Source organism: Microcaecilia unicolor, chromosome 3, assembly GCF_901765095.1.
Source record: "Microcaecilia unicolor chromosome 3, aMicUni1.1, whole genome shotgun sequence".
In the NCBI taxonomy this organism is placed as follows: Eukaryota; Metazoa; Chordata; class Amphibia; order Gymnophiona; family Siphonopidae; genus Microcaecilia; species Microcaecilia unicolor.
This window is the reverse complement of record NC_044033.1, coordinates 186,405,565-186,418,989: the sequence shown is the minus strand read 5'-3', so window position 1 is coordinate 186,418,989 and position 13,425 is coordinate 186,405,565. Positions and strand designations below refer to the sequence as shown.

At 43.9% G+C, this 13,425-nt stretch overlaps 1 protein-coding gene across 1 annotated transcript in view; it reads left to right on the top strand.

The window, feature by feature from the left end:
* Nucleotides 1-13,425, top strand: part of CS (citrate synthase) — a 92,033-nt gene that overhangs the window by 28,798 nt on the left and 49,810 nt on the right. Inside the window, exons 2-3 of the mRNA XM_030196780.1 lie at nt 11,389-11,436; nt 12,338-12,445. Of these exons, the coding sequence (XP_030052640.1) occupies nt 11,389-11,436; nt 12,338-12,445 (156 nt within the window). The remainder of the gene's footprint in view (nt 1-11,388; nt 11,437-12,337; nt 12,446-13,425) is intronic.

Below are 13,425 nucleotides of genomic sequence, written 5' to 3'. Positions count from 1 at the left end.
GCTGTCCGAGTGATGTTGGACAACACGACTGCAGTGGCCTACATAAATCGACAAGGCGGCACTCAGTGCAGAGCTCTAGCCGCGCAGGCCGAACAAATTTGCCACTGGGCCAAGCTGCATCTAAAGTCCCTGTCAGCAGCTCACATTGCAGGTCAGAGCAACGTGCAAGCTGACTATCTAAGCAGGCATCAGATCGATCCAGCGGAGTGGGAACTAGCAGACGATGTATTCCTGCAGATATGTGCCAAATGGGGCAAGTCAGTGATGGATCTTATGGCGACCAGTTCCAATGCCAAAGTCCCGTGCTTCTTCAGCAGACGGGAGGGATCCTCGCTCTGCCGGGTTGGATGCCTTGGCTCAACCCTGGCCCCTGGGCTTGCTGTATGTCTTCCCTCCGTGGCCCTTGATATGGCGAGTGCTCCTGCGGATTTGGCTGTATCCAGGAGAAGTGGTGCTCATCGCCCCGGATTGGCCCAGGAGGCCTTGTTATGCGGACCACCGACAGATGCTGTTGGAGGCTCCCTTTCCATTACCTCTGGTTCCGCACCTGTTGTCACAGGGTCCAGTGGCCATGGAGGACGCCTGCCGCTTTGGTCTTATGACATGGCGATTGAGAGGGCGCAATTGAGAGATAAAGGCTACTCAAGGTAATTTCCACTCTCCTGCAGGCCCGTAAGTGCTCCACTTCCGTGGCTTATGCCAGGATTTGGCGCCAGTTTGAAGTCTGGTGTGTTTCAAGAGCGCTTTCTCCGTTGTGGGCTCCTGTCTCGCCGATTCTGGACTTTTTGCAGGATGGTGTACACAAAGGCTTGGCCTATAATTCCCTGCGGTTGCAGGTGGCAGCATTGGCCTCCCTGCATGGCAAGGTTGAAGGCGTGTGCTTAGCTGCTCATCCAGCTGTGGCACGGTTTCTTAGAGGGGTGCTTCGGCTCCGTCCTCCCGTGCGGGCACCTTGTCCAGCTTGGAACCTGGGGTTAGTATTGAAGGCCCTTCAGGGGGCTCCCTTTGAACCGCTTCGGCGTGCTTCAGAGAAAGATTTGACACTGAAGGCCATCTTTTTAGTGGCCATTACCTCGGTGAGACGGGTGTCAGAGCTCCAGGCGCTGTCCTGTAGAGACCCTTTTCTGCAATTCTCAGAGTCAGGGGTCACAGTTCGAACCGTGCCTTCCTTCATGCCTAAGGTGGTTTCAACGTTTCACCTAAACCAGCCTGTTTTTCTTCCCTCCTTTGTTGAGGAGGAGTTTCCAGATTCATTTGGGCAGTTGCACCTTTTGGATGTGCGCAGGACTCTGTTGCAGTATCTGCGAATTACAAATTCTTTCAGGACCTCTGATCATCTTTTTGTGCTGTTTGCAGGTCCTCGCAGAGGATCTTCAGCGTCTAAAGCCACTATTGCCCGTTGGCTCAAAGAAGCTATCTTTTCAGCATATCTGCTGTCTGGCCGGGCTCCGCCTGAAGCCTTTAAGGCACATTTCAAAAGAGCGATTTCCTCTTCCTGGGCGGAAACTGGAGCACTATCTCTTCATGAGATTTGCAGTGCTGCAATATGGGCTTCTAAGCTCTCTTTCGCCCGACATTACAGGCTGGATGTGGCTGCCAGGAGGGATGCGCGTTTTGGAGCACAGGTGCTAGCGCGTGGTGTGGCTTGTTCCCACCCTATTTAGGGATTGCTTTGTTACATCCCATACGTAATGGCTTCATCTGCTTGATGACAAGGAAGGGAAAATTAGATTCTTACCATAATTTTCTTTCCTTTAGTCATAGCAGATGAAGCCATGAGCCCTCCCTGTATGATTGTCTGTATTGCAGTGATTCTGATTTTAGGTGCTGTTCTTGTTTCCTGAAGTTATATTCCTTCCTTGGAGAGTCGGAAAACAGTCTTCAGGATTCTTGTTAGTTATAGGAGGATGAGTTTATTCCCTCCAGGAGGATGCAAGTATTCCCTCCGTTTATACAAAGTGGAGGACGAGTTTATTCCCTCCAGGAGGATGAGTTCATTCCCTCCTTTTTTTGAGTTCATGCCCTTGTTAAGGAAAGTTCATGCTGTGAGGAAAGTTCATGTTATTCCCATTGCGGTTTGCCATACTGCTTTGGAAGCTTCAAATACTGAAGAGGCAGTGGAGCTGGCTGGCCATGAGGCACTGTGAAAAGTTGTGCTCTCTATCTCCCCCTGCTGGTTGATGGACACAACCCATACGTAATGGCTTCATCTGCTATGACTAAAGGAAAGAAAATTATCATGGTAAGAACCTAATTTTCCCGTATCGCTCCATGGTGCTACCTCATCTTGCATATTATGTTCAATTCTGGTAGACGTATAAAAAAAAATATATATATATATATATGGCCACTGCCACACACTGTGTCAGTGTTTCCCTGGTCCTGCAGGCACCTCCACCAATTCAGTGTACTCTGGATGCACATGGGGAAGAATAATCCAAATCATAGTTACCTTAGGGTCCACTTTGGGAGTCAGCACCCAAGAAAAGGCTCTAGGTGTCATTGTAGACCAGTGTTTCCCAAGTCGGTCCTGGAGTACCCTCCTTGCCAGTCAGATTTTCAGGATATCTACAATGAATATTCATGAGATATTTGTGTGCGTTGGAGGCAGTGCATGTAAATCTTTCATGAATATTCATTGTGGATATCCTGAAAATCTGGCTGGGGTGCCTCCAGGACCAGGTTTAGGAACCACTGCACTGGGCAAAACATTCATCGTATTGTCTAAAACAGTGTTTCCCAAGCCGGTCCTGCCGTACCCTCCTTGCCAGTCAGGTTTTCAGGATATCCACAATGAACATGCATGAGATTGATTTGCATATACTGCCTCCATTGTGTGCATTTTTTTCTTGCATATTCATTGTGGATATCCTGAAAACGTGACTGGCAAGGAGGATACTGCAGGACTGACTTGGGAAACACTGGTCTAAAATGACGCATCTTTCTCTTGGGTGCTGACTCCCAAGGTGGACCCTAGCATTAGGTAACTATGATTTGGATTATTCTTCCCCATGTGCATCCACAGTACACTGAATTGGTGTGTACCTCGCATTTGGTATTCTCTTTGCATTTCTGGAAGGTTGTTTACTGCAGTCTGACACAAGTGTCTTTGTACTCATTTTGGCTGACGTTTGTCATGTTGCCCAGCCTTGTTTTACTCAAGCATTGGCAGAACCTTCAGGAGTCCTTTAGAATATCTGGCAACAGTCCATGTCTGCAGTACTCTTAATGTGCTTATTATTGTACCTTTGTTTAAAGAAATACTGTAGGATGGACTGCCCCCCCCCCCCCCCCCCCCCCCCATAAGCTGTGGTGTGCTATGGGAACTCCAGGAGAGAGGACCCCTGTACTGACCCCTTGCTGGCTAAATACTGAAGGTTGGTCTTTTTTTTTTTTTTTTTTTTTTTAAGAGACTTACCGCCATACTGTTATGCTAGTAAAGGTTTAATACAGTCATGGACCATTCAAGTCCTCAAGGATGGAAAACTGGATTGTTAAGGTCTTTTTGCATGCACTGCTTCCATGGTATAAGTATATCACATGTTTTCTTGTCATCCACCAGACCAGTCCAGACCAACGGGTTATGTCCATCCACTAGCAGAAGGAGACGAGAGAAAATAGTTCTAAGTAATTTGCTTCTTAAGGGTATTGTGCAACCTGAATGTTCAGTATTTTCTCTGTCTCCTAGCAGATGGTGGATGGATTGTGCAGTTCCTGGTTGGTGCTTGATTGGATGGCTCCTGGCCTGGTTTTTGTCCAGGTGTCAGTTGAGCAAGGGACTCTAGCTGATTGTTTTGGACTGACTAGATGATACCTGGTGCTGCTGGGTCCCTCATCTCTCAGCTGGGGTGACACTGCCGGACCCGGTGGTGCCGGTCCCTAGCTCCACTCCTGCCCTGTGGGACAGTTTAGAGAATGTGTTGAGCTTAATCTGGGACACTTCAAGTGGTTTGAAAACCTTATGGGAGAGTTTAACTCTCAACAAGTATACCCTTTCGTTTTCTGTTGATGCTGGCAGTGCGTCTGGTTTACTTTATACCTCTGTTGTGGGATCTTCCTTACACTTTGCTGCTTATCGTGACTTAGTGCTCTCCAGTTTTTGGCAGGCTGCTGTCTGGCACAGTTGGCTGGAGAGTTGGGTCCTTCCTGATGGTGGCACTTGGACCCCTCCTGGTTTCTAGGCGGGCCGGGAGTGTTTTTTCTCCCTATTGCTCTAGCACTGCCGCTTCAAAAAAAAACAAATGCCAAGTTACCTTTGGAGTAGGGGCGGTAAAATAACTGCATGTGCACAGCTCCGTAAGTGCTGCCTTCAGTGGCAAGGTGCAATGACTTCCTGGATCTGCTTCCCTTGCTTTTGTTTCTGTGTTGGCCAATACAGGCCTTAGATGCCTTGAGGTTTGTTTTCTTCGGCAGCAGGTCTTCCCTAGTTGTCCCATATGCTGGCTCTGTTAGCCTCATGCTGGGAAGAGCATCTTTCTTCATGCGGACAGAACAGGGTCAGCTGGGATTTCCTCCCTGCTTTGGTAGTGAATGGGAGGGTGCCACTTGCAGACTGATGTGGGACATCGCTATTGGGCAAGGCTTTTGTCTGGCAGCCTTCAGCAGCACGGGCTCGATGCCTTGGTCCTTTTCTTTGCAGCCGGTTTTCAGCGGTGTAAGCAGCACTTTCGCTTGGTCCCGTTGGCATGGTTTCCTGCCAGCCTACCTTGGTCTGGACCTTATGTGCTTCACTATGCTGTTTTCAGGTTCTACACCCTAGACTGTTGGGGCTTCAGTCCTGGCAATTGTCTTATATACGGTATCTTCAATAAAGTCTTTTGGATTGTATATTGATCTGGTAGTTTGTTTTCCATGCTGGCTGTGGTAGACAGTAGACAGTTGACCTTCAGGCCAGGTGTGGTGGTCCTCTGGCTGTGTTGTTTGAGCGGCCTACTTCTTTTCTTGTCCCATGCTGGCTGAGTTTGGTTCTGTATTCAGCCGCACTAGGGTGCGGCCTGCGGGTAGCCTCATGGTGGCCACCCTGTAAATCACACCGGGGGGGGGGGGGGGGTCGTCATTGGGAGACAGCTACTGACCGGAGGGGGTCATGGAGTTTATTCCACAGGAGGGTATATGGTTTGGTGATTGACAGATCTATGAGTGAGTGTGTGTTTGTTCTGGGGGGAGGCAAAGATAGAGCTATGGGTGTATGTGTGTGCTGGCTCATTACAATAGAGCAAAAGGGAAATAAGCATATGGCACCAAGCTTAATAAAGCTATCAAGAGAAGTTATTGGACTCAACACAGAATAGGCAGAAGACCCTGGAAAGGCAGAGAAAATGCTCTTAGATTCTAAGGAACTTTGTCGAGCCTTACCTTAGGCAGTCACTCTGGGGGCTCCAGAGGAGCAGCCAGTGGGGAGCCATCCTAGGGGTCAAGTCCAGGGACTTCCAGTCCCCAGGCAAATCAGCGATGGTCGTCTGAGGGGGGTCAGGTGTGGCTTGTCCTTCCAGTGTTCCCTTGTTCTCCTTGGGGGGGGAGGTGGCGTATGAGATCTTGCAGGAGGGATAGGAAGGATTCCTGCCCGAGGGTTCCACCCACAGCCTGGAGAGATATCGCCTGATTAGAACTTGGCAGATCTGGTAGTGCACTTGTTTTGTAGGGTGGAATTGTCTTCTCTCATAGACCACATATGGGTGGACCTTGTGATTCCTTTGGTAGTGGCGGACTCTGCCTTGGAGGGGGGCCCTTTTGGAGGACTTGAAGGGGCATCTTAAAGCTTTCCCCCTACACAGAGCACTGTCATGGCTGGTGCTGGAGGAGTGGGACGTCTCGGACCTGGTCCTAAAGGGGACAAGGTTAACAACAGGTATTACCCGAGATGGTTCACTGTTCCTAATGTAGACGTTCTGATGATGATCACAAAGAATACCACCATTCCTTTCCTCTGCCTTTCTTCTCTTTCCTGTTGAAGTTTAGTCCTTACAAACAATAACACACTCATGAGTAAATATCTAAACTGATATGTAAGATGATACAAACAAAATATAACATATACATGATATAAGTAATAAAATACAAAATATATGCCATATAATCTTGTCTTACATATATTTTGTATGTTTGTATCATCTTACATATCAGCTTAGATGATATTTACTCATGAGTGTGTTATTGTTTGTACCATTTTACATATCATCTTGTATTATATTTATGGATGTGTTTCTTCATATTTTTTATATTTTGCATAAGATTTTATATCTTATATGTTTCATCAAATGTTTTTTTGTATAACTTGTTTTACCTTACATGGTATTTTATGTTTTTAGACTCCTGAGGCAGGCCTGTGGCCGAAACACAGATCTGTGTCGAGTCCATAATAAAGTTTTCCATTCTCATCCAGTAGTCCCAGTCTCTGGAGTCATTGGTCCACTTCCTACTTCGCAGTTTGTTGGTTACATGGGATTTTGTCATTCACCCTGGTGGATTCCTATCCCTGTTTTATTCCTGACAGTAGAGAATGACACGGGGACAGAGACCAACTTTGTCCCCCATGTCATTCTCTACTTTGAAGGCTGTTAATGAATTGCATGGTTATTTATGTTTGAGTGATGCAGATGATGATGTTTTTTTGATTTTTTTTTTTTCTTCTTTTTTATTAACATGAGCAAAAGTGTCAGCCACAACTGGCAAAATTTGCACGGGAGATCCTGTGCATTCCTGCTACCAGCACATCTTCTGAGAAGACCTTTTCCATTGCAGGAAGGACTGTGGCAGATAAGAGCTAGACTGAATCCTGAGATTGTTGACATTATTCATCCACAGATTTAAAAAATCATAACAGTGCTTCGTAGGGCATAGTTCTTCCCTGCTAGGGCATACAGAGCAGGCTGTATTTTGTACCCTTGGGACATTTTAACAGGATAGATTAGGGTTCCTTTGGATAGCAGAAGTCAGGTTGGAAGGGTAGAGAGTGGGTGTTCTTTTCTATTTGTGATTTATATGAACAGTTGCACAGAGTATTATTCCTTTTTATAAAAAAAAATTAAATATAAAATCAAAAGTGAGGCTTCTGCAGATGAGGACAGAGCTTGCAGGGATGGGGTGGGGTTAGACACTTTGTCCCCTTGTCATTTTCTACATGGCAGTAAAGAACCACACTCCTAATTCTCAAATTTACTGCTAATGCTTCCATAGTACCTGCATCCTGCTAAAGAGAGCTTCATTCTGATGTAACATATATAGGCAACCTATCCAGGTGTGCTTGAAAATTCCTTTTATTCAAGCCTGTGGCATGCAAAACAATGTATTTCTGTATCTTTGTCACATTTTCCTGGTCTCTGACTGTATTTCTTGGTACTTAATGATTTTATCTCTCTACACTCAATTCATAGAGTAATTTGCATGGGACCGACACATCTGCGATCAATAACGGTTTGCTTAGATCTTTTTGTCATCCTTGATCTTTTTTGTAACACCAATTGTATCTTTTACCCTGGAATGGTGATGCCATAACAGGTCTCTGTAAGCCACATTGAGCCTGCAAATAGGTGGGAAAATGTGGGATACAAATGCAATAAATAAATGCACCTTTTTTAATGTCCGGTTTCCTTGCATCCAGTTTTTTATTGGCTGGGATGGGATGTCCCAGGTGATCATAACCTCCATTCTCCACAATTCTCTTAAGGCTGTCACTCCCAGTGCTTTTCTGGTACAGCAGTGTTTTAATGTCTCCAATGGATGAGACCTGCCTTATTGAGCCTTTCTGTATAGAAACTTTAAGCATCAGAACTTTACAGCCAGCTACAAGATAAGTAACCATTTCCAGCTCTTTTCTACAGAATCTACAGACATCAGTTGTACTAGTTTTTCTTTTCTATGCCTCCTCTGACCCATTTCATCATATTCCATTGTCCTGGGCTGTAACTATGTCACTCATCTGTAGGTTTCAGTTCCTCTCTTTAACCATTTATATATGTGGTTTTTGATCAATGAATGATTCCTGGAGTTATTTCCCACTATATTTATGAATTTGCTACTTGGTTTTACTCGCTTATAGAATTCCTTTTTTCTCTTTAGCAATTTCTGTTTCTTCTTTCCTTGTGTGTACTGGTGGATTCTCACTCATTCATACTTGACAGAACATTTAAAACTTTGATGGAGACAGATTTGAGATAATTGCTTTCATATTTAAACACCTTTTGCATATTTTGAAGAATTGGCACTATTTCTGAGCCCCTTTCCTCCTTCAGCTGAGGGAATGTACAATCTGAGTATGTGCTGATTCTTTGTGGGCATGGAGTTTATTTTTTCATGTTCATATGAGTTTAGTCTACAATTTCAAAGCTATATGACAGGGTAGAAATTGCCATCTCTCCTAACCCTTTTTCAGGACCCTTATCTATCATCACTTTAATATTCCCTTATCTCTTGTTTGTCCTGTTTGTCTGTCCTAATTAGATTGTAAGCTCTGTCGAGCAGGGACTGTCTCTTCATGTTCAAGTGTACAGCGCTGCGTACGTCTAGTAGTGCCATAGAAATGATTAGTAGTAGTAGTAGTATCTGATGTCTTATATTTTATTCCACGATGCTGATGCACTCTTCAATATCAGTTTTATTTTCAGTAATTTGTTTTGTTCCACCTTCAGGTTCCTTTACCTCGGTCATCAGTTAGAGCGATGCGTTTAGTTTTGATCAGTTTTCTTCTAAAGTTCTCTTAGCACATTTGACCAGACCATAAGTCATCTTGTCTTCTGGGAAGCTTTTCATTATATAGAGCTGTTCCACTAATAATTGGTCTCTAGAACCGCAGAACTTCAGGTGATCTACAAACAGTAAGTGTGATATAACCTTTGGATCATTACCATATTTAGGATTAAGGCTAAACCCAATGGCAATCTTTGATTGGCTGCCAGGCAGCCGCCATTTTACAGCCTCGAGGCCTGACAGAGCATTCAGCTCTGTTGGGATCATTGCTTTCTTTGGAGTTTATATTGCTCGCACTATAGGCCTGTTTACTGAATCAGGGACAGAGTTGCTGCAAGGTGATTTGTTTCTCGCCCTGCTGCCCCTTCATCTCTTAAGAGATCTCATTTAGACCTTAAGGCATGGGCAAATGAGGCTCTCTGTTTCTCCCTCCTTATCTGATGTAATCTTGGTCTATTCAGACGAGACATCGTTGAAGGATCGATTAAGAAGAGGATGATCTGAAAGTACTGAGGTGGTTTAATAAAGAGGAGTTTATTTCTGAGGCATTGGCAATGCTTTCCATTGTGGAACCTGCTGTTTTTGGCATCAGGAGATCATGAGAGGACTTGGAGGTCCTTCTAAGGCCTTCCTGATGCATCAGGACATTCAGGACCTGATTTTACAGCAGAATGGGGCTGACTGGATGCGGGGCTGAGAGTGGGAAGAGCCATGGTAAAACCTAATTTCTCCTTCTGGCTGTCTCGTTCAGGCCATTCCATAAGTTTGATGATCACCTTTTCCAAAATTTCTTGTGTACTGAGCAGTCATTCTACTTTGTACTCCTCAGAGTCCTCATATAGATTCTTCTGGAATGTTTGCTTCAGCTGTAGTTGGTGGTTGCTTCACTGTACTAATGTTCTTTCTCAGCTCCCTTTTAAATTTTTTTTTTCTGTATGTGTGTTCTCTCTAAAAATATCTCCAGTTTTTGTTTCAACTGCTACTTCTAATTTTTTATTGGAGCGTATGAATTTAAGGTCTTTCTCTGTCAATGCACATATTTCGGTTTGATGATTCTTTAGTGGTCTTGATCCTTTTAGATAAGTGTCTATCAAACACCTCTGCTCTTAATGAGCTTATTTTTCCTTCAATGCATTTTTTCCAAGGAGGAGTTACCTTTCTCTTCCTCTGCCGTGCTTCCTTGTTGGGAGAATTCTCCTGGTAATTTTTGCTGAACAGTATTCAATTTGGCTCTCTTACACAGATTATGGCTGCCTTCATCATATTGTCTTCATAGACTGTATTTCTATGTTATGCAAGATGCTAAATTCAACTTGGGTAATCTTTCCTTCTTCTTCTTTATCTTTTTCCAGCTAGGCTAAGAACTCAGTCCACTTCTGGGTCTGTCTTCAGTTGATATTTGAGCTTTTCTTTTCATTTATCACTCTTGCAGTTCTGGATCTCCTCTCTTCATTGATTCCTCGTCTTTCCTTTAAGTACTCCATTCGGAGCTGCTGCCTTCTCTTACCGACCTTTGTCCTGATGTTCTTTTGTGGATCCCTTATATCTCTTTGCATCAGCTTATCTACTCATGCTCCTTTCTGGATACCTGCTTTTCTTATGATGCTTCTTTCAAACCCTTTCTTTAACTGTACTAGCTTTGCTCCAGTTTCTTTTTTTGGCAAATACCTTTTTTTTTATGCTTCCACCTAGGTTATCTTCATCTCTCAATGTTGTTGTTTTGTTTTTCTACAGAAGTCATCAGTTGTGTTATCACTTAGATCAGTGATGGCGAACCTTTCAGAGACCAAGTGCCAAAACAGCAACCCAAAATCTAATTATTTATTGCAAAGTGCCAACAGGGCAATTTAACAGTTGGTGCATTCCCCCCTCCCTCCCTTCGAGTTCCAGGGTCCCCCCTCCCTCCAAATTTTAAAAGTCATCTATCTTACCTCATCAGGGTTAGGGTGGCAGCATGCAGGCTCGGCTCAGTGCTTAGTTCCGTTTTCCCTTTTCTCTCTCAGCTCTGGCCCCGCCCTTGTGGAAACAGGAAATGAGGGCGGGTCTAGAACTGAAAGAGAGAGAGAAGGAAAATGGAACTAAGCGCCGAGCCTGCATGCTGCCGCCCTAACCCTGACGAGTTAAAATAGATGACTTTTTAAAATTCGGAGGAAGGGGGCCTGGAACTCGAAGGGAGGAGGGAACGAACTTCCAGTGGGTGAGGCGACGGCACGCGTGCCATAGGTTCGCCATCACTGACTTAGATGGTACTTTTCTTTGCATTATTCACTTTTTGCAGCCTTTCCTGTGGCAATATTCCTCTTGATCTTTGAGCTCTCTTTGGTTCCATATGGGATTTTGAGCATTTACCCAAAGTGGACAAATTTGTTGCTGGGCAGACTGCATGGGCCACTTTGGTCATATATCATTTGGTCCTATTCCATTTACATTTTGGAGTTTTGCCTCCAAACACAAACATTGTCGGCCCCTTGTGTCTAGTGCTTTTGAACAATTTGAGTTGGTAAGAATAAATAGTCATGCATAATGTTATACAATTTATAGTTCTTTATAAAATAACATCCTAGCATTTTTAATGGTCTTTTATCTTAGGTGGAATCTTCTCGGTGACACTTCTCCATATGGTTTATAGATTGGCACCATATCCTTTGTTCAGCATAACATCCAGTAGATACAAACGTAATTGTTCCTTTCTTCTCTCTGCAGAATTTACCATGTATTGTCACTGCATTTCGTCAGGGGAGCTCTGCCACAGTAAGTACATATTATAGCTACTGCAGTGCTGGGACTAGGACTCTGTGCTTGGCTTTCTGAATAAAAACCATGCTTCATGCTTAACTAAGTAGCTTTGGAATAAAGTAATTTATATCTATTAACAATGAAATAAGTGCCTTTTTCTTAATCCTAAAATGGGTTTAAAATGTAATCGCAGCTAATCTGAAACACCTTGTAATTTGACTGCTACCTGTTTTGAGTGTGATCAGGACAGCACTGTAGCTCCTCTGCCTGCTTCTGTTGCAGCTGGTTTGTGCTGGATGGCAACAGACACACTGCCATACTTGTTTTTATGCATTTCACAACTTCAAATTGCTTACTCTTTCCTGCCTACCTTTGTTTTAACCATGAGCCAGCCCCTTCGGTAAGCTTTTTGCATGCCAGGTATTTTTTACCATGTAAATTTCTGACTTTGCTACAAACAAAAGTGGTGATTCTTTTACATTGTAAGAAGCACCTGGCACAGTAACAGAAAGCAGCCTACACGAGTCTTATGCCTAAGAGCTTTATTTGCCAGTTTCTTATTTAGCACTGGTTAACTTTTTCTGCAGTAAAACTATCAATGGACCAGTGACAACTGGTCACTGTGTATGGTGGCATTCACAGAGGGGGAGGCGTGTTGTCTGCTTTTCCACTGATTGGATGTTCTAAACCTGTCCTAATGCTTTTGTATCAGGAGAAAAAGATGTATTCTTTCTATCTGCCAGCTTGTGCTCTGAACTCTGCTGATTCTGCTAATTGTCTGTTGGGCTACATTGGAAGATGTTATGTATATTTTATGTATGTTTTATTGTTCACCCTGGATAAGGGCAGATTATAAATCTAAATGTGATTCATTAACATGAATGCTACTTAATTATAAATTCTCTTGCACTTCTAGAATTTGAAAGACGTTCTGGCAGATTTGATCCCAAAGGAGCAGATAAAAATTAAGAACTTCAGGCAACAACATGGAAAAACTGTTGTAGGAGAAATTACCATTGATATGGTAAGCTGGAAAACTTGTATTTATCTGCTGTTATGCTTCCAGACACACAGGGCTTGTTCCATAAGCCTTACGCTTAAGGCCCCGGACATGATCTCTATAATATGCTGATAATGGTCACTCTGCTATCAGGGAGCCATAAATAGCATTGATTTCATTGATTTCACATATCACAAAGCAGCTTCCCTTTGCTGAACTAAACTAAGCTGTGGCTTTAAATACTGATACTAGGCAAGATGTGCTTTTCTTCACTAGAGAGATGAAACTATAGTCTCTGCCTGTGCTGAAAATGGATAATATACCACTCCAACCAAGAGTTCAGAGCAGTTTACAATAAAAGAACAAAATGCATTGCAGATAAGCAATAATGCACAAAATATAACAAAAATCATAACATTAATTATTCCATTACGTAGCTTCCCACTATTTCCAGAACCTGTGTCCATCAACCAGCAGGTGGAGATAAAGAACTGAAAACTGAGCTGGGACATCTCTCTTGACATCCAGTTCAGCTCCTCAGTATCTTCTTTCTCCAGCAAGTAGATGGACACACTTTTCAGCCTCTGATTGAGTGATTTGCTCCTGGTCCAGTTGGTCAACTGGTCCCCAGTTGAGCTTTGCGGGTGGCTTGAGTCTGCAGGTTTTTCAGATCCTTGTCCCTGGTGCCCTGCGAATTTACTTCTCCCCTCCCTTCACCTCTTCCATGTTTCCTATGGAGCTCTCCCTTCCAGCACAACAATCTTTAAAAAAAAACAAACAAAAACCTTACTGGAGAGGGTGGGACAGAATATCGGTCCAGATTCTCTCTCATTTGATATAAGACTTGGGGGGAGCAGCCAGCAGTGGTAAGTTCAACCAAAGTTTGACTCAGAGGGCTGCAAGTTGTACTTGGTACAGGGGAGGGATCCTTACAAACCGCTTGGGACCGTGTGGTGCAGCATTTGTGACAGTCGGGGTGAATGACGACTCCTCCAAAGGCAGTT